This window comes from Syngnathus floridae, chromosome 3, assembly GCF_059516105.1.
Source record: "Syngnathus floridae isolate MCC-2025c chromosome 3, RoL_Sflo_1.0, whole genome shotgun sequence".
Classification (NCBI taxonomy): Eukaryota; Metazoa; Chordata; class Actinopteri; order Syngnathiformes; family Syngnathidae; genus Syngnathus; species Syngnathus floridae.
The window spans coordinates 15,849,597-15,874,677 of NC_142415.1; the positions used below are offsets into that span (position 1 = coordinate 15,849,597).

The 25,081-nt window shown below is 39.8% G+C and overlaps 2 protein-coding genes and 1 long non-coding RNA gene across 12 annotated transcripts in view; 1 reads left to right on the top strand and 2 right to left on the bottom strand.

Annotated features, from left to right (window-relative positions):
• The first annotated feature begins 3,254 nt into the window (after window positions 1-3,254).
• mdga1 (MAM domain containing glycosylphosphatidylinositol anchor 1) overlaps window positions 3,255-25,081 on the top strand; it is a 96,447-nt gene continuing 74,620 nt past the window's right edge. For 2 of the 7 annotated variants that reach the window (XM_088370945.1, XM_088370946.1), the window contains exons 1-2: window positions 4,211-4,353; window positions 5,032-5,121. In XM_088370945.1, the coding sequence (XP_088227071.1) occupies window positions 4,311-4,353; window positions 5,032-5,121 (133 nt within the window). In that variant the 5' untranslated portion in view covers window positions 4,211-4,310. Of the gene's footprint in view, window positions 3,608-3,664; window positions 3,860-4,210; window positions 4,354-5,031; window positions 5,122-6,963; window positions 7,103-25,081 lie in introns of those variants that run through there. The other 5 variants (XM_088370951.1, XM_088370950.1, XM_088370949.1 and 2 more) reach the window with 5 other exon arrangements.
• On the bottom strand, window positions 6,105-6,860 carry LOC148400805 (uncharacterized). Its single transcript, XR_015857481.1, has 2 exons — window positions 6,750-6,860; window positions 6,105-6,403 (listed from the first exon to the last, which is right to left on the bottom strand). It is a non-coding gene; the product is annotated as an uncharacterized LOC148400805 (long non-coding RNA).
• On the bottom strand, window positions 7,563-10,724 carry LOC148400806 (uncharacterized). 4 transcript variants are annotated; one of them, XM_088370955.1, is made up of 6 exons: window positions 10,519-10,724; window positions 9,771-9,832; window positions 8,998-9,175; window positions 8,858-8,941; window positions 8,498-8,773; window positions 7,563-8,306 (listed from the first exon to the last, which is right to left on the bottom strand). In XM_088370955.1, the coding sequence occupies exons 3-6, from the start codon at window positions 9,062-9,064 to the stop codon at window positions 7,918-7,920; spliced, it is 816 nt and encodes a 271-aa protein (XP_088227081.1). In that variant the 5' UTR covers window positions 9,065-9,175; window positions 9,771-9,832; window positions 10,519-10,724; the 3' UTR covers window positions 7,563-7,917. The 4 variants fall into 4 exon arrangements, with proteins under 4 accessions (XP_088227081.1, XP_088227078.1, XP_088227079.1 ...); XM_088370952.1 differs by having other exon boundaries at window positions 9,771-9,836; XM_088370953.1 differs by having other exon boundaries at window positions 9,771-9,911.

The window sequence follows — 25,081 nt, forward strand, 5'->3', positions numbered from 1 at the left end:
AAGTTAACGTCTTCTGTTTTCAGCTCTTTTTCTTCTGCGATTTGGAGTCTAAAGGAACACTGAGGAATTTGTCAACATATTCTTTTAAATGGAAATGCAAAAAGTCGCTTGTTTTCTTATTTATCCTTTTGGTGAATAAAAATATTTGTTATGCTTCAGCCGTATATTTTTCATCACGTTATGGCAAGAACTGTGTCAGACATCGTCAGGTTTGCGTGGTGGAGCCTGAGGCAAAAGATCCTAAGTCCCGGGAAGCAAAACGAAGGTTAGACAAAAAGAAGAATGTATTTTCAATAAACAAATATCCAATATTTTTTGTTTGGAACAACCTAAACAAGCAAACAATCACTTTTATTAAGCACTCAAATCTGAAGGAGAGCACAAAAATGGAAAGAGGCTAACCCTTTTTTTTGCCCCCTACTTCAAGGATTGATTAAAAATGACAGGTTAATAGTTTCAAAATGCGTTTAAATCAATTATTATTGTTTTTAAATTTTTACATTAACCATGCATCGTGAATGTAACGACTTTTTTAACGACAGAGTAAGTCATTAACAAATCGTCACAGACTGATTTTTTTTCCCTCTGTCCTTGTGTGATGTTTTTCATTCCCAATCAGTTCTTCCTCACCTATTCCTCCCCTCTTCCTCACGTTGCATCTTTCCCAGCGCGCTGATCAGGGTGTCAGCAGCTGTCGAGGTAATGAGGATCAGTGTTGTTTTAAACATGAAATGGTGAGGAGAGCAAGAGCGTGAGGAGATCAATAAGAGCCATTACTTCTCCTCTCTAATGATGCAGCCCCCTCGTCTCATCCCCCACCCACCAGCTCCTCACCCCTCGTCTCAGCCCATTTCTACACACGATCCGATATCGGAAGGGAGGAGGTTATGAATTATCGAATCCCGAGAGCGTGTGCCTTGCCGCCAATTACCCAGTGAAAAATGGCCCTTTCTGGATTTGTGTTTGTGTGTTTGGTGAGAGGAGAAGTTGATGACGACCAGCCAGTCCGTGGACAGACACAACATCTTGTCTCATGTTGGTCTGTCTTGCAAATGTTCCATAGATTTAATAATGTCTGAGTGTTTTCTAATTGTTACCAAGCCAAAAGAAAATACACTATTTGTTTTTTTGACCAATCACATTTAAGATTCTATTTGTTGCCATGTAAGAATCCGGAGTACTGGTGTCCAACAAACACACATTGTTGAAATATTTCTTTCTTTTTTTTTAGCTAGATTTTCGATCCACCACTATGATTGGCTGAGCTAAATATGCACACCAAATATTTATTTTATGTTATCGGGTGTGATTAAAAAGTATTTTCATGATCCACCCACACATTTGATGGCTAGCTTGTTTCAAATGGACGAATTGGAATCATATAATGCATCCAGAGACATTAAGGATTATTTCAAATGAAGCCTTTGTTCACTCCAGAGCAGGCTCGCAGTTCATTAGCACAGTGTCATCTTCATCATCCACCAATTCTAATCTATTCTTCAAACATGTTTAATTTGCCATGGAGACTGACATCAAAGTTTAATAGTTGTCTTTCTTTTGTACTTGTGGCACACACATGCACAAATACAATGAAGTTATTGACGGTCTCAAGTGTATCTTTCCTGTCCATTTAGCCGTTGGTGTGTGCGAAGTGCTCAGCGCTGATATACAGCACTTGGAGCTCTTATTGAATTGCACTGATGGAACATCAATTACAGGCCTTGGTGCCAGAGAAAAAGCGTTAACTAAGCTCCTCATATCACATTACAGTATGCAGCTCTCTGATGGCTGCTCTAAATAAAATCCCATCGTATCGAGTGTTTGCTGCATTGTCTCTAAGTTGGTCCACCACAAACCTCAACAATGATGGACTGTGTTGCTTGCAAATTTGTCAGGGCGTGGACTTTTTTTTTTCTATTTTCTAAGGAAAGGGAAATCGTGAAAGAAACTTGTTTAACATATTAAATACATAAACAAACAAAATAAATATTATATGTCTTAGTGGCCGCTTATCAATAGCTCCACTTCCCTAATGTATCTCCAGTTTACTCATCTCAGACGTCTGCAAGAATATTACCCAGATGTGATTGCCTGCATTAGAGTCCAATGTCATTTCTTACAAGGATACTTTAACCATTGCATTAAATTATGTTGTATTTTTATCTGAATTCTGTCCTAATTGAATTGAGGCTCATTCCTGCTTAGTGGGGATGCGGGATGTGAATTCAAATTGTGCTAATGTCATCACAAAAAATAGTTTTATGTGCTAAACGCTTTCAGTCTGCACTCACTGGTCAATGGATACGATTATATTAATGTTGCGTAATTGCGAGTGTAGTTTGCAGCGAGGTACATTCAGTACGTGGGTCAAAATATTAGGAACACGTCTCAGTGTAATGCAATGCAAACAACCACAGTTATGATCAGAACGTCAAACTGATTGAACTATCAATACTATTATGTTTTGTGTATTTGTCCATCATGATAGCAAATAAGACCTTTTTATTTGTTTACATGACTCATACTTAATATTACAAGATGAATATATTGCTCTAAAATAGACTACAAGCATGAAGCATATAGCTAAAGATGTACTGTGCTTTATAGTTGCAAGCAGACAACAACAATAATAACGTGGTTGCATTAATTTGTACATCTTATATATTAACACAATGTCCATATTAGTGAACCAAAAATATGAGCAACAATACAATGTAGAAAGAAATAAAATCACAAACTCAGTGTTGAAAATGAGATTTGAATAACTAGATGCCTTCTTTGTCATGCTATAAACATGTGGTTGACCTCCCAATATTCTAATAGGCCATTTAAATAAATGTCACAGAAAAATAATTGAAGCTACAATTCTTAAACACTAAACATTACGTTGATGTCACACAAGCATCAATGGGTGGAAAGAGTTTAAAATTCTGACTAAAAATAGTGTATATTCATGTACCGCTCTGATTTTACATAGCTCTTTATAATGCAACTGGGGTACCTAATAAAGTGTCCAGTTGAGTACAGGTACAGCTGTGTTGATCTGAAAGTGTGCCCTCTTGTGGACAAATATCTAAGTACACTATTCTGAAGTAACAGCGAGAGGGGAGGGACGGAAATCAGTGCGTCTATCTTTTTCTGACTGTCACATTTAATTGGTCTGCAGGCAAGGGGGTTATTAGTCCTCCCTCACTCCCCCCCAAAAAAACCTTTCTTAGCTCCTAATTGGTGTTGAACGCCTCCCAAATGGTGCACAACTCCCCATGGTGACCCATCGGAACCAAGAGGAGAGCTCCCTGTTAGTGTTCTTTTCGGACAACCTGTTCCTCGCGACCTCACCACTGTGGAGTCTCTGTTGTCCTCCCTTTCGCTCTCCTCCTCCCTCTCTCTCTCTCTCCATCTCCTCCCTCTCTCTCTCTGCGCACAAACAGGCGCGCTCGTTCTCAGTCTGCGCACATCTCGCACTTGGCCAGCATCACTTGGAGTCCACAGACACGGCTCTGATTGAGCCTCCTCACCAGAGCGGAGGTCCACGCCGCTCCACCCTCAGCCACACACAAGCCTTGTAAGAGTCGCACCGTCATCCGCGCAACAATTGGAGGACTGTGTGAGGAGAATTGTTTTATTGATTTGGGCTTTTATGTTTTGGTTTGAATTTTGGCAGTCTGGATTGGAGCTGGTGTAAAAGTGTTAAAGGCACTGTGGAGATTTCTCTCAAGTCGTTCAAGTGATTTACGGGAGGATTTCTAACTTTTCTCGTGGTGCAGAAGCGGGAGCGGTGGAATTTTCTGAGCGGAGCCCGGACGAGAGCGCGCTGCGCGGGGGAGCTGGCTGACCCACAGAACCGCACCGAGATAAGGTAGACGGACACTGTCTCGTGGACAAACGAGTTGATTTAGTCATATCCATAACGATTTATGTGCAGGATGCATCTGTACGCACTTTTGCATGCATTTAAAATGGTTCAATGATCAAACACACCATGTTTGAAAATAAACTGGCGTCATGCCGAGCAGCGCTATCTTTGAAACAGTCATTAAAATAAAACAGGAAAAACTTCTATATTATGGTGCTTTATACAACTCTCGGGTCATTTTCCGTTGAGGGAATAGCAATTCCTTTTTTTTTTTTTTTTTTTGAGGTTTCCTAACGCGAAAAGTTTGGTCACAATATTAGGGACACCTGCACACTTCCTATTCAAGTAGTGACAGCTGAACGAATTGCATTTGATTGCGCAACCATTCAATATACGCTAATGGCATAGATGAGCAAACACATTAGGTAAAAAAATTCGAGGATAAAGTCACCTGATGATCACTGGATGCGAAACATTGCGTGCACAGTGCAAAAACTGTAAGTTAATTTCAGATCAACTTAATTCAACACCATGTTTATTGTTGTGTTGCCAAACTGCACTGCATCATATGAAGGGGATGTTCCTAATATTTTGGTAACCTTCAAGAAAGTACCAAAACAATAGAAAGCACATTTGTAGTAATATTTCCTGTTTTTGGTTAACTGTTATTGGAAAGAGTCCACCAATTTTGTTTGTGATTACATCCCTGAGAGATTTGCACTCTTTGTGCAAGTATAACTCATATTGTGACATTCCTGCATGTTCATGTATTTAGTTTCTTTACTGAGTGATTATAGCAACTGTCTGCATTTTTGGGTCATCCCCTCCGATTACTACAGTCCGGCTCCGGTACTGACTTGGACCAGGACAGTCACGCTAAATTGCTCCCAAATACAATGCATGCCCGTTGATGCTCTACCATGCCTTGCTTGTAAGCTTCCTATAATCCACCATTTGTGATTGAATTACCCGCCCTTTAAATTGAATGAAATGTTGTAGGCCATGCAGCGGGAGCTTGTTCGAGAATATTACTTTCACGGCTTAAAGGTTTAGAACGGGGGGAAAAAAACAATTGGCCAAAAAGGCTTACTGTACGAGTGCTTTCATTGTTTTTCTTGTTCATGACAGCAATCACTCAGCTTTGTAAAAGATGTTCTCTCTTTTCCTTTGTTTAGGTTATGACGGAGCACAGCTGAACATGGAACTTTTTTGGATTTTGTTGTTTTCTACCATCTATCCCTTTGCTCGCTGCCAAGGTGTTTACGGTAAGATTGAGATTTTTTTTTTACAAATCATTTGTCGAGTATGTTGGTCGACTCTTGCTGCATCCATTTGGACTGAATGAGCTCCAATCATAGAAGATATTGCTTATCTGGAACTTTAGCTGTAGCTGTGGAAATGACTGCTTCAAGAGAGCTCAAGTTTTTCCAAGTTACTTTGGCAGATTCTTCAGATCAGAATTGATTGTAGAAATGATTCTGTATGGATAAACATTCAAAGTGATTAGTCATGTTTTTGAAATAGGAGTGTTTTGATATTAAACTAAATTGAAAGTTACACTTTTGTGCAAGTGGAAGATTGATTGCCAAAAACTCTAATGGCAAGGTTTTGTGAGGAAAAAAAATCCCATTGTCATGCAATTTGTTCAACATGACATAAGCAATGATGTCAGACGCAGAACTAACTAACTCAATGTAACATTTTTTTTCTTGATTGTCGGGAATTAAGCACTGTCAATGGTCAAATTCAAACCTAACGAAATGTATTCACAATTAATGTTTTATATTTGGGGTAATTCACAAGTTGGGGTTATCTCAAGGCACTTTGCATACAGATCAAGAGACATGCTCCTTACGCGGTAAGAGACCAACTGAACCCCTATGAGCAAATGCTTAGAAAGAGAAGCAGGGAAAAACTGAGACTCAGCGTGAGGCAGCTGTCTTCCTTACTGAGTGTGTGTGTGTGTGTGTGTGTGTGTGTGTCTGTGGGAGGTGTGGGGGAGGTAGAGAGAGTGAGAGTCAACATCATATCAAAAATCATATTGCATAGGAGTTAAATTAAAATTGCATGTAAAGATTAAATGCAAATATATTGCATCTTAAAGTTAAATACAACTGAACTGTAGTTAAATTACAGAATCAAAACAAAGTTGAAGCCACTGTAATACCACTAAGTTTTAGCTTTTAATTCAGCGCTTTACATATCACTATAGAGAGCCCGTGTAACTTTACATAACGTTGCATGCATATTTCTTTTCTCATTTTTCGTTTTATTGTTTACATTCAACATTAGAGGACATTAGTCACGTCATGAGTTATCTAGGTATGGACTCTACGTTGAGGGGCAGAACTGGTGTATGTCTTGGTTTCCCCAGCCATGTGTTCCGCCTCAAAGCAAACACACGCGAGCCAATCTGTCGCCTTGGATACGCCGACTGGGATGTTCGAGGCGTTATGGCAGCCGTGGCAAACAAGGTCTGTTTTGTCACGGTGCCGCAGACCGGCGTTGTCATGAGCCAATCTTACTTCACCACACTTGGAAATCATCCTGATATCATTTTCAGTGTTACAGTGAACTATCAATACCGCCTTCAATATCATTTGTTTTCTAGAATTAATGGACAAAGAGAGACGAGAAAATAAAAACTCTAGCAAATTGTGACGCTGTACAGGCTAAGCCTTAGACAAAATGGATGGATTACATCTTGCATGCAACTCGAATCTTGTCACATCTTAAAAACTCCAAATTAGATTACAGTTGTGTGCAAAAAGCTTCAAATATCTGAATCGTTACAGATTCTGAGCAGCAACTAAATCGTAAAGTAACAAAATTTCCGTGGCTCCTCTAGTGGCCAGATGGTGTCGAGCAACTGCTTCGTTAACTTCAGACTCACTCCTTCGCTGGCATAGTTGAGCCGTTTTTCATTGTGGTTTACAAAAACTGTTGGAGTCTCCTGGGCTGTGTCACACATACAGAGTGGGTCACAAAACCAGCCTCAGTTACTTTTGTCCATGAAGTTTTGGAAACATTCTTGTGTTTGTTTCATAAGTGTTCCTTGGATTCTTTGTTGACTTTGTAGCTTTGTATTACTTTATTTTCCAATTCATTACTCAAACACTTTTATGTTCCTAACAGAATACTATGACGTATACATTTTAAACGAATGCAAACAATTCCCTGCTTCACAAGGTAAACCTCCATTCATTGCTGTAGAGAACATCACAGGAAAATGTAGGCCAGTATTTAGTAAGTAAAGACTTTTGACTTACTTTGTGTGGTCACACTCTCTTTTCCTAGCCGCCATTCTCATCCTCCTGGCCCTTGTTTTGAATCTACGTCGCCTCCTCTCGTTTGTTCATAAGTAGCTAAGAATGACCCTAAGGCGCCAGATTCGAGTCCTCGTAATATATTGTATGTAACCATAAACTATCATCATGGGAAAGGGTGTCATAGGTAGTGCACAAAAGCAAAGTGACTTCATTTTTGGCCCATTTTTAAAAGGTGCTTATCAAAATGTCCCCATCATCACAAAGCTTGCTAAATTTGAGAACTTGACAACTTGTATTCAAAAACAATTTACAGTTGTGGAAATGTGGAAACAGTTAAGCTTCCAAAAAGGTTCTTCTTTTATTAACACAGTGGATAACTTTGTTATACATATGTGGGTCAGTTAACAATGTTAAAAAAATGTTACTCAAAACAAAACTTACAATGGTGTTTCACAATTTTATTCAGAGAACTTGACAACTTGTATATAAAAACGATTTACAGTTGTGGAAATGTGGAAACAGTTAAGCCTCCAAAAAGGTTCTTCTCTCTGTTATTAACACAGTGGATAACTTTGTTATACATATGTGTGTCAGTTAACAATGTTAAAAAAACGTTACTTAAAACAAAACTTACAATGGTGTTTCACTATTTTATATTGGGGGACAAATTATATATAAGTTATTTCCCCTGCTGGTGCACAGGTATTGAACAAAGGTTAGTTTTGCACACTTGAACATGCGGGTACAGACATGTGCCAAAGCCAACACTAACACTGCATGTTATTTGTGATATCACAGATCCTTCTCACAAATCCAAGTTAGTTGCTCATTGCATTGCAGGTCACAAAATCCCCCATTGTATGACCTGAGCGCAGCACAGCGTCTATGGCTGTAACTATTTGGGTACCCAGATAGCCACATATTGGAATGGGACGACATATCGGTACGATCCACCCACTTCCACGTGGAATAATGACTAGACAAACCGATCCATCCATTTTGGGAATGCATTCTATAGTTCAATTCCCTCGCCAGCCATTCTGTCTTGACAATTGCCAATTGACCTCCTCGGCTTTCGCAGTCTCTTTTACTGTGGTCCCATGTTGTTCTAGAGCTCCACTGAGAAAAGTAGTAGCATTTACCATATATTTTGGTCGGCATGTCGCCTGGGCATTCCCTTTCTAAAAGAAGCACAAAGTTGATCATTTAAATGCAACAAAATGCATTCGAAGTAACACTATTTTTTGAGTTCCAACACAAGAAAATGATTGATTTAGAGACATACAAGACCATCATTATTAGAATCACAAAGAAAATGGTGAGTGTAAATGATTAGCTTTGAATTTTTCTTGGGGGGGGGGGTAGTACTTACGTAATCTTTCCACCCTTGTTTGAAGTTGTTGTTGTTCAGCCTGCATGTCTTCCATCTCATTTTCGAGGGCATCACGCTTATCTTTGAGGGCGTCTAGCTCCACCTCACGAGCGACCATCTCTTCAGTTAGAAAAGACAGCTCGGTATCCATCTTATTTTTCAATTCTAATGAGGTGTTGTAACTGCCTTGCAATTGGAGATATTGTAATCTCAGATTGGGACACGCGCTAAAATCACTGGTTTGTTCCATGTCATTCCCACGGCACGGTCCGATGTCTGCGACAAAACAAAGCATATTGGAAATCCTTCAAAGAATCGTATAAGAATGCAAGTGTTGGTACAGTACAATCATGTACTCACAATGGCCCAGCATGGCTATGATGACACCCAGCAGGAGAAGAGCGACCAGCCCCAGGCACACTGCAACCGCTCTAATCCGCCTTGCTGAGTCACAAATACAATATTAGCAGTGTTTAAAGGTTTGGAAATATCATTATTACCTGATCTTCGATATCTCCCTTTCGATTTTGAACCATCTGCAATCTGCAATTTTCTACGAAATGCCATGAATGGATGTGATTTGTGTTGACACCCACTTGGATGTTACCCTACTAAAAGTTGAGGTTTGGAAATCAGGCTGAATCAAGAGATCAAAGTTTAGCTGCGTCTTTGGATGACCTGGAAGAAATGTATGCAGCATTAAATAAAAAAGAAAATAAAACACTGCTTGTATTATCTGTCAATTCTACTGTAGGTGGTCAACACATATAATTGCGCGCCATTTGGGTTCTGTCTTATCGCTAGAAGGCCGTCCATATTTATAAGATCACGGCACAGTCCAGCAAATTTCATCTATCTTTGCTATAACAGTCCAAACTCAATTCCTCAAAGTATTTAGGATGGAAATTTGGTCTGGCCCAAAACTTTGCCTTTAAATATGAAATGAACAATTTCTTCCATTTGTGATCCTTTGTGCTGCTATCTGACGAGGACACTTTGTGCCTGACTAGTTGCGCGTTCGCACAAATTTGCGTGATAAACATTAGTATTTATCAATTTCTTCATACTTCAATTTTGTGCGTATTCTCATATTTTTTTTAACCTCCTCAGATCAAGTGAAACACACCAAAGAATGAACTTTTGAAAAAAAAGGCCAACGTGTCTTTTAGCTGAATTGTGGTCATTGACAGAAATAACTTTAAATTTAGCTGAATTGCGGTCATTGACAGAAATAACTTTAAATTTTGGATAAGTTGTTTTGTGTTCCACTTACCGATGAAAAAGATACTTCACACCCTCGCTTTGTGTGTGTCCACCGTGTTGTCCATCCAGCGTCTGTCTGTTTAAATAGTGTCATTTAAGAACACACTGTGCAGGTCAGCTTTGATCATGTACCTAGAAATTCATCCAGCCGCTTGTGTTCAGAAAAAACAAATTTTTGTTTTGTATTAAAGTCACTTAACAAAGCTTAGCATCATTTGTACAAATATAATATTCCACAAAAGTCATTTTGGGAAAAAAAGAAAAACGATGAAAAAAGAATAAAATAAAAATATACACAGATTATGTAACATAATAATTAAAATAATATATTGTAAATAATTTGAAAAAAAAATTAAAGCATTTTTTAAAGAAACTTAGAGCAACAAATATGACTTATGCCCCTGATGGCTTGTGCATGACCAGGATGTTGACTGTCATTTGCAGATTTTAGCAATTTCATCCGTGTCGGGTTTTCAAAAATTGGAAGATTGATGGAAAGCCCATCAATTTCTGTTAAGCAATGTGCCAGTTCATGTGTTTATACTGTATTGCCGTGTGTGTGCATCGATTAAAAAAAAAAAAAAAAACACGATTAATCACCAATAAGAAGGTCACCACAGTTCCTGCGCTGGCAGCACATGTGGGACCACCATGGCCACAATAGCAAATAACCACAAGCCGAGGCAAATTTAGGAGAAAAATAGCCAAAAATGCCAGCAGTCGTATTTTTCCTCACATTATAATTGTTTCTCACTCACCGCGGTAGACAGATGCGACCACGGCGTCATTCGGGAGGCCAAGTGTGAAAGCGTGCGTGATGGATTTCAGAGTGTGAGCTTCATTTACTGTTGTCCTCTCTCGAGGCACCTTTGGGTGCCTCTGTCGGTCCGTGCGGACATATGCAGGTGGCTTGTGCAACTGTGTGTGTTTGTGTGTGTGTGTACGTTACACGGCAACAGTTTGCTGGCTCAGCAGGGACTGTAGCATCAAAGCGCGCTTTGTCTTGCATCTGCCGTGTAATAACTTAACAAACATCGTGTACCATGATGTAACATATCTAACATATATGTAACAGGACTATGCAACACATTGCCATCAGTCTGCCATGATAGTTTTTCAAAAACAGTCAAGGTCAGCAAGGTCTTCTCTATTGGACTAAACATTATCAGGACTTAAATTGTAAGTGAATAATGAGTGAATCTTAAAGAGGGGAATCTGTAGTTTTTGTGTGTTTTGACAGAGAAATGTTAGAAATAATGTTTCAATAAAACACCTAGGAACTTTTTGAATTTGTAAAAAAAAAAAATCTTAAATCTCTACATAGTCCCCGCCACACTTCCCTGCCTCCATATTGCATTTATGCCTTTTTCCTGTCCATTTAATGTGGATGGAACATAATCCGTAGGCATTACACGCGTGAACTGACACTTGCAAGCGCTAACTCGCAACTTAGTGAAGGATTAGGAGTAATACGCCAAACTTCAAAACTCTCACACACGAAGTGACTCCAACTCATTCAACACAACACACACACACACACAAACACACGCACGCACACTCCATTTCAACATAGATTTTCTTGACAGTTTACTCCTTGTTACCTGTAATTTTCATGCAGTACTTAAGTAGCACCTTCTTATGGCACTTTACTCCGCAGTTGACCTAGAAATAAAAATGTTTCTTGGTTTTCCTCACTAGTTTTCCTGCAATGTTAACTCTTCACAATCTCATCATCAGCACTTTTTTTTGTTGCTTCCTCTTTTCATGTCCATTGCTGCTCAGTTTGTTTGGGATGCTGAATATTGCCCTTTTCTAATAAGCATCTATAATTTATCTGCGGCTCTGAGGCAGAGGAGAGGAAGGAAGGGGAGAAGGCAAAAGGAAGCGACCGGAGTATTAAAGTTGAGATAATTCTTATTTTTTATGTTTAACACTTTCGAGCACACATGAGAACATACAAGTAATTCATCTTCAAATTGTATCCTTTACCTGTTTATCATCTGTATCGTCAGCTTTTCAATTGACATTTTCCTCAGTAGATATCAAAATTAAAGTCCGTGTAAATTTAAAAGTACACCTTGTTCTGTTTTCTCAAATGTCCACGTTGTAGTTCTAAGGCCAAAAGAAAGTGCAAGTGGGAGAATAGCAGACATTCCTCTGGAGGAAATTAAAGTCTTCTTTCTTATCCTTAAAATTGTCCCACACTATTGCCAGTCCAATCTCCTAAAAATACCAGATAATGCAAACCATATATAATCATATGTAGAATATGGCCAAGATATGCATACTAGGTCGACATTTAAAATTGTCCACAGATGTGAATGCTTGTTGCTCTACACTTAAAAAAACACAAATATATACATTGTGACCCAAGTGAAGATAAGTGGTCCAGAAAATGGATGGATGGAAGGATGGATGGATATAAATAGTACTGTTAGATTACTAAATAGCGAGCTAGATTGACAGACATTTTTATGTGCCCACAAGGGACGAAAGCATTCAACCATTCAAACAATCAACAATATCCACAGAGACAGTGCAAGACATTTGCCTGTCCAGTCAACGTATTATTGCTTTTTCTATTATTTCCTATAAGTGGGAAAAACATACATTATAATTATGAACAAAATGATTCTACTAAATTCTACTGACTAATTCCCCAAGGTTAAATGTTATCTGTTGCAATGTATAGTCAGAGTCTTCAAATACAAGGGGATGGAAAAAAAGAGAAAAACAAGGTTGGAGATTCTAGTTAGCCAAAGCAATTTCGTGTTGTTTTCTTTATTTTATTTGACTCGAAATGATTTCATTTATCAGGTCTAGATGGAAGCTCGCACATGAGAGCGGTTTTTATCTTTATCCCTCTCCTCATGTATCGGTCATCCCCGCCTTGTTTCAAATGTTGTCTCTTCACCTGATGTCTAAATAAGCTCTTTACTCAAGGTGTTTTTGTTAGTAGAAGCTGTGAGATGGCTCTCTGCCTGCCTGTTTTGGGTGCTTACTCAGCACATTGTCCGCTACTATCATCCCTGTGTATTCTTCCCATTTTTTCCTCTGCTCCTTTCCTTGGTGTATGGCTGAGCGCATATGAATGCCTGACAACGTTTCTATTAACCCGCAGGTCAGCCAGAGGACTATGGCCGAAGTGATATGTTGACCATGGTTTACACTAGCCTTGCTACCTGAGGTTAAAGGATAAGAGCGTTTAGATGACGTCTCGGGAGGTGTGATTTATCACCTCGTCCACCGGCGTCAACCCGAGGTGGGCACCGGGTAGCAGTTCAGAGTATATCTTCTTAGCAAATATGGCAGGTGCTGCCTCCCATTCAAGTGACTGCGCATATAGGAGAATCCAAAATAGATTTTCCACTGGAATAAAATGCTTTCAGTCTAAAGTCGATCTCGACATGAGCTAAAATAGCATCTACCAGAATTATATCATGGTTAGTCATTTTAGTTTGCAACATTTATAATTAGACTTTTTTTTGTTTTACTCTAAGGGAAATTACACAAAACTGTTAGAGATGTTGGTTACAATTTTTTTTTCCAAATTGAATATTTTGATTGCACGGTGTCCTGGGTGTCCTTGAATTCCATTTTACAAAGTGAAGCTTGTAATTACGCTTCAAAACGGCACTCCATCTGTAAAATCTACCTCTCAAAGGTTTTAAAAATACTCTACAATTTGCATGTCATGTTAAACTGGATCTTTGTTTTACGCTTTCAACAATTTGGAGGTTGAAATGTATGAATATAATCCAGATTTTCACACAAATAGAGCGTACTTTTCCATTAACTAATAACAGCCGTATGTGTTTAATGAGCCTATTGCAAGTGTAAAAAGAAGTCAATCCATTTAAAACAAAGACAATAAAAGCGAGCATGGTTGTTACCATCGCAGCAGTTTAATGGACTCGAATGACACAAAAATGAGAAAAAAAGTTTACTGTTTCATTGATGTCATCACATGGGAGCTTGATTTTAACACAGCAGACATGTGTGAAGATTTTCGGATGAGTCGCTGGTTAACAATGTTGATGCTACTCAACAAATTTGTTTGACCTTAGAAGTTTTCTTTTTGAGTGAAGCAAACTTCCACTGACTGCATGCATGAATACATCATGCGTGGTACACCTATTGAAGTATATATTCCGGGTTAAAACTGGAGCAAGTCAGAATTCACAAGTTGAAGTTTGATAAGGAAGATCTTGCTTTTGCATCGTGGTGCCAACAGAATTATCCCGTTTGTTCAATTCTTCATTGTTATTTCATGTTGCCATCTTTGCTTCGACCAACTTTTTTACACTGTTGATGATCAAACATCACTCTGCATTTTCACCTTTGGATGAACTTTCGAATTTATCTCCCGACTTAGTTGTGTCAGCACCGCACACGTACGCAAACACGCTTTAGGATATCGTTGGTGGTAACTTGCACAGGTTGAATAGATTTTTATTTGCTTGTGACTTTGGGCATAGCTTGTAGACAGCGACTAGAACAGAATACTTATGAAAGGTTTGCACATATGTTATTAATGCCGGCGTTAAGCTTTAATTAGTTGCTATAAATCATCAGATAAGAACAGCCAGGGTGACTTCCTGCCTGCCAAAGTGTGAGACCAAAATTAGCTCTGCTGCTGAGCCTCTTTGGTAGTTCAAATAGTAGCACAGAAATTATATCATGCATAGCCTACTTTTTATTTCATTCTACATTTATAATGCAATGATTTTTTTGACACTTTAAAATAGTTCCCCTGTGTTTTAATAAAAATAAATCTACATATGATAAATAATCAATAAATAGGTAAAAAAATAAATAAAATCAAAAATAATAGTAGACTTTACACACCTGCTGTTTTGAGGGAGTGGCACTAACGGATGGGCCAATGATAAGTACAGATTTAGTTACCATGACGACAAAAGGCGCAGAGCTCCGGGCAGCGACGCATTGAGCTGCATATCTAAAAATAAATCAACTGTGAAGCAGGCGAGTGGGCCGACAAAAAAAGCATGAATGATATTTTCCCTTGTGGAAGCAGCACTTCAACACCAAACCACCTAATTACTGTGTGGATCAGTATACGTGGTGCATGCAGCGGACACATCACCAAATACCGTCCCACCGTTCCCATCACACTGACAGCTTCACTGAATAGTCAAGCATATGCCTCTCATCAGAAGCTAATATTAGTGGTGAAGGGAATTTGAAATGCAGCTCTGCTTACCTATCATCTTTTGCTCAATGAAGTCCTTTAGAGCTTCCTGATTGTGTTTAAGACAGTGCAGTCTGGCCTTTGCTTGAAAGTGACTCTGGATCTTCACCGAGCTGATCTTCAAGTCATGGTAGAGAAACTCGGAGGAGTGGTTTGTATGTAAAATAGTGTCATTGCTATGTAACGGTGCTCATTTTCAGAAATAGCTGGGAAGGCACGCCATAGACCCAACTGTCTACATGCAATACAAACTTTTATGGAGGACTTTTATGATGTGACACTTTGACATCGGGACGGGCTATTTCTTTTCCAATTATCTAATGTGGCTTTGCTCTTGCAACTTGTGTGTGTGTGTGTGTTGTGGGTGGCGTGCATGAAGCGGAGAGGGTGGGGAACATTTGGCATGTGACTTATTCATGAAGATGACAGGATGCTTGTGAACAGCGGCGCGAACACGATTCACATCAGAGCGCCCGCCTCCTCCCGTACGTCGCTCCCACTGTCACTCTCACTCTTCTTCATGTCCTTCACGTTCAGTCTCCGCCTCTGCTTTGTCGTCTCTTCACTTTGACACCGCTGTTCTGCGCTAAGCAAATCAGTCGGGTCAAGCAGTAATTGGACAGTGCAATACTTTTTTTTGGGTCTATAAATAAACCATCCCATTGCTGTGTTCCGAACTAATTGGACTGTTGATTGACAGTCGTGTTTCACGGCCAGGTGCGGCCCCTTGCCACCTTAATCCATGACGAATCAATTAAGCGGGTTCAGAATTTGCCACTGTTGTTTATTCACGTGTGTGACTTGCAAAACAGAAAGTCAACCCATCTGTGTTTTTCTGCTATATCATCGACCTTAGTGTTGGCGCCCCTGTTCATTTTCACCAACAGTGACTTTAGAGGTGCAGCGCCGCAGCCTGTTCAAACCACAAATCTGAGCAACAAAACAGCCACAGTGCGCTCCTGGCTCCATCTAAACTCTGTGACAGCAGGGAGGCATCATCGCTGTGAAAGTACCTCATGTGCCGAGCGAGACACGTCTGGCCTCAATAATTCAGCCTTTCTCACTTTCCCTCCACCGCGCACCCTTTCCTCACCCATGACGCTTTTAGTGAAAAAGAAAATCTTTCTCTGAGAGTTTTAGCTCTCTGAGCTCACACTTGGCCATGTTTATTTTTTTTTTTTCCAGTGCCATGCATCTCACATCTCACTCACATCGAGATGCTGTTTGTCGGCAATGTTTGAGTGAAGTTTCTCTTCTCATCCTGCTCTTCTTTAGTTTACAGAAACTAGGACAACTTTCACAGGTCAAGAAAGAGGCTTACAACTGGTGCTTGACATGCTTGAAAATCCTGGAATCTTTTTGTGCTTGTCTTTAGGCGGGCTTGAAATTTGCTTTCACATTACTTGTTGATGAGCAGAATTTACGTGCCTTCAACCCCAATAATCACTTCATTCTCTTCTCATGGCAATTTGTAGCCACAGAGAAAAACAATCCTTTGATTGCTCTTGCCTCACTCAATCCATGCCGAACTCTGACATTTTCCAGTTTCGAAGCACTTCCTCCCGCAGATTCCGGTTCGTACAACTTCAGGGGCTCTTTACTCAAGAGGTTTCACTTGAGTTGAAACGTGCTTAAATTTGGTGCGTGAACCCTTAAGAAAGCGTTTCCCCATCATTTCCGTCCTCTTTCAACTCCTCTACAAACAACTTTCCTTTTCCTTAGTGTTCCACTTAAATGTTGTCCAATCTCATCTTCTCAGTATGATCCCTCCTCTCTGTTTGACTTTTTTTTCCAACAGCCGCTATCTCTCTCCTCGCTGTCAGGTCCTCGCCGATTGATTCAGCGGCGAGCATCCGCCCACCTCTCCACTTAGTTCGTATATACGATGAGGGGCCCCAATTGTGGCTGAAATCTGCAGACAGCTGTTGGGAAGCTGAAACTGGAAGGCTGACACGAGAAAACAAGCGAGGCAACAACAGCGAGTAGCCGGTCCAAAAAAAAAAGAGTGGGTGGCAAAGTTAAATAATGAGGATAGTGCTTGAATCAGACACAATTTGGTTGCTTGGCCACTAGGGGGTGCTTTGTGACGTTTTCCAATATGGGCAATTTTAACTTCTGACTTTAAAACATTTCCACAATAGTCTATTTTTACTTCATGTTGTCCGATCATTGTATGTAATGTGGGCACTGATTATTCAAACAGAAAAAAGGCATAAAGAGTGCTGACCTTTACAAGCAGGTGCAAAAAAAAAGGAACACTCGCGCCTGACGTGAGAAGAGTAAAAATAAAAGCGAGCGAGTTTATATCCGCTGCACCACCTTTCCACCTTTTACAAGCAAAGTGCCATTCAGTTCCTGTGATAGGGATCTAGCTTATGACATTGTGGAGAAAAGGTGCTCAGCGGGGCGAAAAGGTTCAAATAAAAAGCAGACAAAGGCGCAGTGAGGGCGACATTGCAAAGGGCATCCGGAGAAGCCAAATACGAAGAAATATTTCTCTGGAGACACCGAGACACATCGGCTCCCTAAATGAAAAAGAAACAGGAGCAATGAATCAGTGCGATGAAAGAAACAATGAAGCTACTTCCGTTTCGGAAATATCGTTTTGGCTCCCGATTGTTTGCGCAGCGCAGCAGTGTCAATAACAAAATACAAAGAGTGACTTCAAATGACTCCACTATTTTGATTTACTGAACCATTCAGACATTTCATTTACATAAATCATTGTGAGACTTCACAACCGAATTACAATTCAATTCAATTTGCAAGGAATTCTGTTCTTGTTGCATCATCATTACTTGTTGCTGGTTGGAATTTCATTCTCGCATGCCAGATAATTAAAATTCAATCTGTAATAAAATCTCAATGCATATTTACATTAAGGACAGGGAAAGATGGCAAATCAAGTTTGTTATTATTTACAAAACCCATCGCAGTGTGAAATCTGCAAGCGACCCATTTGGAGTGACAGTGAGCAGAATATCAAGTTTCAGCATTCAGTGACTTTGGCACATCACGAGCCGGCTGTCCGCATCTTTTTCCTGATCCCCGCTGTGCCTGGGGAGCCTTCTCTCAATGTGTTGTCTAATTGGATGGCCTGCTGCCATTCCTCGGCGCTTTGCCTCTTCGGACAACGTGGCTCCTTTGAGGTGACGCAGACGAGGGCCCACTTTGCCACCCTCCAACCATTTCCCACTTGTTTTTTTTTTCTTTTAGTACAACTATCAAAAGCCCTCATCTAGTATCTTCTGCTTTATTGTTCATTGTATCATCTTTCTGTTCTTCCTTCTTCCTCTGCTTCACTATTCCCGCCCGCAGCACCCTGCAATGCAAACAACCTGTTCAGGGGGTGGAAAGTGAATTATTGAAGGCGCCGCCGTTGTTCGCCGGGTTCAGAAGTGGGCTGTGGAGAGAAAGTCAGCAGAGGAGGAGAGAATAGTGCTGGAAGCGAAGAATGGAGAGATTTGTAAGGACAAGGGAATTGTAAGGTTAATCGACAGGACGTAATTGTGTTTGCATGCTGCGATATGGAGGAGCTGATGTCTGTTTGTGTTAATCGATGTGAACGAGGCAAACTGGCCCAGATAAGCCGAACATTTCTGTAAAGTTCATTTGAGGAAGTTGGCTCGTGACTAAGTCATCCATTATCCATTCAGCTGCCTCACATGGAAGTCTGCCTGAGTGAGAATTTAGTAGGATTATTATTATAGAAAATGGAAATAATTAGATATTTTGAAATGATTTTTCAAAGTTAAGGTTATGTGTAATTAAATGCTGATTTGGTGTTCGCGTACAATTTTCAGGGAACAGGGATGGAACCCTTCATATAATTGCCTTTAGATGCCATGAGAATCCAGACAAGCACTACTTTTGTCTAAATGACGTTTTTTAGCTTACTTTAACAAAATGGTGGTTTTATTTCTTTGGCCTGAAAACAAAACACTGACATTTTAGACATCAGAAAGATTACAAGTAGCAGTTCTCAGTATCAGTCAGTACTCACGGAGCGAATATCGGTGGAACATCTCGAGTGGAACTATAACATGGGTGTGTTGCTGGACGTTTCACAAAAGCACCTTTTTGTTTTGCTTTGAGTTTTGTTGTGAATAATTTATTTTATAACTGCCCTCCCCCTCTGTAGACTTGGCAGAGCGCCTTAATATCATTTTTCTTAGTGGGTACACTTTTACTTTTATCCAGGTAGCAACGTGAATACAAACTGAGGAGTCTTTTGGTATTGAAATGCAGACCACAGTCTTTCCACCTGGCTGGAGGACTGCGCTTCACTGCCTACCTTTCATGTTTGATAAGTGTAAAGAATATTAATCATGACATTTTACGTGAAAGGAGACATCATATATATGTTGTTTTTTTTTTTACACAATGTCGAACAGTTCTCAGGTGTCGTCATCACAATTCTGTGTGACTCTCCTTGTTGTTTAATGAAACATTTTCAAACTCCTGCTCGATTTCGAGCATATTCACACGACTTGACCTTTTTGGTTTGTCGGTTGAATGCGGACATAATTCAAGTGAAAACAAAGGACACAATGACCAACTTGTTTACATTAATGGCCATTTTGTCATAAAACATTCATAGCTAAGCATGCAACATAGTAATTAAATCTTATTGACAGAGAACACATTAAATATGCATATGACTGTGCATTTGCCTTGTTGTTTAAGCGCGCATCTCATTAAGAGGCGCCAACATCTGTGTTGCAATGGTCGGACAGAATTGTAGCGCTTGACAAAGAGTTAAAATGATTTCACTATACGCAAAACAAACGACATAGTTGATGGAAAAAGATAAAACTGTATGAGTTATAAATAGTCCTCCAGAGGGATGTGTTATTTGTTGCTATGTGCATGTTTGGGGATTTTGTGCACTTTCATCTTCATCCCACTTGTGGAATTGCTGCATTTTCAGCTTGGCACTGACAGCTTTGAACACAAGCCCAAGAAAATATGTTCTTTTATTGGCGCCAAATTGATTTGAAACTTGTTGACGCAATATAAATGTTGTTCACCGGAGTGTCGGCTGTCTGCCAAGTTGATTCATGCGCGCCGGCTCGGCTTTTAAAAGCGCCGTGACTACCTTTGGGTTATTTTGCGGAAGCTTCTCTGTTGTTCTCTGTTGCTGTCCTTGAGCTTGACAAGACATCTTTAATTTATCTCTTTTATTAACGATAATGCCCGTCGGAGAATAATTGTAAGCGAGGAGCGCTGCACAAGTTCAATAAATCTCTTCTTATAAATTGGACATGTTAATAGTGAATTGCATTTTCCCCCATTCTACCAGATAGTTGGTGTTTTATGTCAGCAGGCTTGACAGGAGTGTGTATACGATATCCGCCGACGTGTCCTTGAAGAGAAGTCGATGCTGGTTTCACGGGTCGCTCAAATGCTCAACCGGTTCTGTGATGTGAGACAAGTCTTTGGAGAATACCCTAGACAAGTCATCGGAGGTTCTCCCAGCCTGACCCTTGACTCACTTTTGGAAATAATGATAACAATATTGTTGGAGTAGAAAATTGTATCCATCCATCCATTTTCCATCGTGTTAGGCTGCAATAGGGCCACAGGTGAGCCAATCCCAGCTGCCAAAGTGGACACGACAAATAATGATGATGATGAAAAAAGCACCTGAGGAAGACATCCACAGCAAAAAACATTTCAATGGGCAACAAAATTTCTTTGTCTAGATACAGATGCACACGCACAAACTGAATAACAGGACTTATTCCATAAACTGAATAATGAATCGCACCCATTGTAGCAGCACGAGTGTGGAAAATGTAGAGCGAGGATCCATCAGCCTTATTGACGACGAGGACACACACAGGCTTACGGTCCAAAGTCTCACACAAGTACACACAAACACACTTCCATCTAAACACGCTAACGCATACAATCGAACAGAAGCAGACGATGCTCTGTGGTCCGCTGTGGTTATAATAGCCTCATTATTCATCTCTGCCTTGTGCTTAAACAGCCAGCAAAGGTACGGCGAGGTAGAAGAGAAGCTATTAGAGCCACTACTACATACAGACTTGCTTTTATTTATAAAGACATATATTTCTTCTTAAATTACTCAATAAAAATAACCATGTTCATAGAAATACAAGCCCAAACGCAAACACTCCTTAAATGTGCAAACTTGTTTATTTATTGATTGTTTGATGAGGGAACTGGATTGAATGTGAATAATTTAGCTTATTGAGTGTGAGGCTTGCAACGTGACCAAGTTATATTTGTGATAATAACTGGGAGCGTTGGTCTAAACATGAGAACCATAACATACGACACAGATAAAAGTATACAAGGAAGATTTTAATCTCCAGACACAGACTGGGATATTTGTGTCAAGTTTATTTGGTGAGGTGAGAATTTTTTTTGTAGTCACTCTCTGTTTATTGGTAGATTATTTTAAAAATTCATAGAAAATTTCAGAATTGGTAAGTCAATATTAGTAACAGATAATATTTTTATATATCAAAAAAAGTTATTTAGAGATGTATTTAGATTAACATAAATTTGCATCGTCATAAACATATCTGGCCATTTAGATTAGATTCATGTACTTTTCACAATTAAAAACAGATGGCCTTAGCGTTTGCGTATTTTGATAACAGTATCAAGGATTGTTATGTTCTAGCTTTTAGCCAACCTAAAATTACCACAAGACAAGACTGCAGATTCAAAAAGGAAATTGACCTTTACTGTGTTTCCACCATTATGAGGCAGATTGCAGTATAAATATATTTACCAATAAGGCAAGAAATGGCCGTTTTATGAGGTGTTTGGTAGTATTTAGAGAGACGTTAGGAGCCTGTGCTTGGCAGTTAGTCACTATTTGCCTTGAATCCCTGCAAATAACACAACCGGGGCTTTAAGCACGGACCTAAACTGGGCTTTATTTAATTCGTTTGTCAGCCGAGTGAGCCCCAAATGTGAGAGTCATATGCCTCTAGTGCCAGTGACTATGATATTCCCAAGCCTGGTTAATTGCCATGGCAACGCAAGGAATATTGGCGATGTGGCTGCCGACGTACCAGCCACGGATGCACCATGTTTCCACGCCAGTGTTCATTTTAGAACGTGCTAAAACAAAGAGTCACGGTCGTAACTTTAATAGTTTAATGCGATGGTAAATTGTGTCAGATACAACTCACACGTCACATTTTATCGCACTTTAACCGAAGGTAAAAAAGTTGAGCCACCATCTAGTACATCATAAAAATAAACTGACTCCAAACACAATCTTTGAATGCCCTCACATGACAACTGTAAAAAAAAAAAAATCTGATTATTAGGGCTTATTTTTCAAGTTAAACACAGTTTATCACCACTATCAATATTTTTAGCGCCTGTTCTTTTCCATACCAATCATGAAAAAATACATTTTTATTTACAAGATTGACTCCCACTGCAGTGTCATCTTACTCGGAAAGAAAAAGAAATTAAAATTAAAACACAATCAAAAAATCAAGAGGGCAGGACTCTCATCTTTATGGATTCTGCGAGAAATCCCTCAAAAAGCCCAGTTAATGTTCCACGGCTGATGCAGTTTCATCAGAGGATTTAATAAGCTAATTAACCATATTACTGGAAGAGTATCACATGTATTTTGGACAACGCTGTGACCTACGGAAATAGTAGAGCATCATTTGGCGCGTGCGAGCATTTAATGAAGGCTGGTAGATGGCTTTTTGCCTTCGGTACATTAAGCATTAGCACGCCGCACTTGAGCTCAGCTTTGATCAATTTACACGGCCCCCAAGACACGCAGCCATATGCGAAAAATTTGTTGTGGCTCAGAGCGTGGCTCTGAACTACATTTTTATTCCTAAATTAACGGCCGCTCACTGAGAAAAACATCTTGGTGAAGGCTCGGTTCTCCCAAGGCGAGCGAGAACTTAACGACTCCATACTTTTTCCATAGGCGCTCATGTACATTACACAGTTTTATGCTTGAGTAAGCATGCAAAAGTGTGTGAATGTTTTTCTGTATCTCGTTTGCCTCCATTAAGTCCATTTTAAGTGCAAACAAGAATCGCAGGGTCACCCGAGTATCTTTTTTCCCACGCTTTTCTCGTTAGCTGCAATCTACTTCAACATCTGTAGATTTTGGATTGGGCTCTTATTATAAAAAATAAATAAATCCTTCTACAACTAATACCTCACCACAGGTGACAGAGTGTTTTCTCCATGATTTCATCATTCACTTCAACCGAAACTATAAATCTTCCTCTTCTATGTTGTCTTGCCCATTTTTCATCCTTGTCTGAGCTGCTGCTGCTTCACTTTCAGTCCGGCAACTCATTTCCTCCTCCTTTTTATGTTCCCCTCATCACATTCTCTCTTCTGCCAAGAGATACTTTTTTTTTTTTTTTTACACTTACCGTGTTTCCTGTTTGAACCTGGGTATACTAATAACACCAATTTTCACAAATTTCTTACAATTTTCCAATTGTTTTATTAAGTTCTCCTCATTTGGAAAATCAGTACACTGTCCACGATTGTGAATATATCTGATGAGATGGACAAAATAAGTCTGAAGTCAGAGTTTGAACAAATTCTGTTTGGATGCTCGGCTGTGTCATAAATTTACATGGCATCATCTTGTTTGCTGCTGTCTCTATTTTCTTTTGTGTTGATAATACAGACTTGATAACCCTACAAATGTGTTTTCAATTGCCGTTGTCAAGGCAAGTTTCAAAGCCGGGACTGATGATCAATTTGCAATCAAATACAATCATAAGTTCGCCCTACAGCCTTGAAGCGCCTTCCTTTTTGGCCATTTGTGGCACTGAAGAGTCATTTCTTTGCCAGCAAACTTCTTGAGCTGCAAAAACTCCTATTCACTATGTGATACATATCCAAATGAGATCTTCCAAATTTCTGCTTGCATCCGTTTCCCAGAAAGGTGATAATGGCAGTTCTGATCTATCGTAAAAAGAATTGCAGTGTGTAGCCAAGACAAACGCACACAACTTGGCTTTGGTACAGAGCGTACACAAAGATGCTCACAAAATGTTCGCCGGAATCATGCACTTAGTTGAAGGACAAGGTCAAGCTTTTTCTTCCCCAGCAAAACAGTTTTGCTAATGGAGTTATTTAGTGTTGACCTCGAATTGCAAAGATCCTTTTGCGGTGGGCTAACATCTTGAGTTTGCGTATATTTGTGCTGACAATAAGCAGCAGACAATTCTCACCGGCGCTCAAGTCGTTTGTAATTCTCCACCAACATTAAGATAATTGATTTTGAGAGACATTGATGGTTTGCTCGCCGGACTTTTTGGTTAAGTTCAGTTCCATCTTGGTCATGGTGTAAATGGGAGTCTGAGAGAATTGGCTGCTTGGACTGACTGATGACCAATCCGGGGATAGGAAAGTCAGCTGGGATCAATTGATTATAACCATTTTTATGACTTCATGCCTCGGTATGTTTGGGGAGGCCATAAAACAAGCATTACAAATACACTACTGTATATCTGCTCCATTTTTAGGCACATGCTGACATTTAATCACATTTGTAATGCTAATCCATTCAATATGATCATTTTTTTAACGCTCATGACACACACATACTTTGGATGGAAATGCAGGTGAGCCTCACCTCCTTCTTTCTTTGGAATTTTATTACCTGCGCTCGCAGCTTATTGATCCCGTTATATACACGAGGCCAAGCAGCTGCTAAATAATTCAGTTTGGTTAAATAGGACTCTTCCATTATTCACAAGTGTGGCACGGGCTAATTAATATTGTAGAGATATGTGACAGGCTGGGTGGCATTTTACTGACTGACATCGCTCTCTCTTTCTACCTCTTGCTCACGTTTTTTTCCCCCCTCCCTCTCTCTCTGTTGTCTTCACTTCCTTCTTTCACCTTCTATTTAGTTTGTTTGTCTTACCGCACCTTTTCTGTGTTGGTTCTACCTGGCTGCCGAATTTTCTGCTCACTGAACTCTGATATGCGTGTGGCAATGTTATGGAATATGTTTTCTTTCTACACATTCTCTCGTTGTCGATCTGCAGCGTTGCCACGGTTATGCCACACAGTGATGTTACAATACAATCTATTCTAACCTTGACACAATACCCCTG

Bases quoted from the DNA above. Each gene is read 5' to 3' on its own strand.
- LOC148400806 (XM_088370955.1), bottom strand. From the start codon at position 9,064: ATGGCATTTCGTAGAAAATTGCAGATTGCAGATGGTTCAAAATCGAAA. The intron at 8,774-8,857 runs GTGAGTACATGA...GTTTTGTCGCAG, and splicing joins CATAGCCATGCTGGGCCATT to ACATCGGACCGTGCCGTGGG. The intron at 8,307-8,497 runs GTAAGTACTACC...TGCTTCTTTTAG, and splicing joins AACAAGGGTGGAAAGATTAC to AAAGGGAATGCCCAGGCGAC.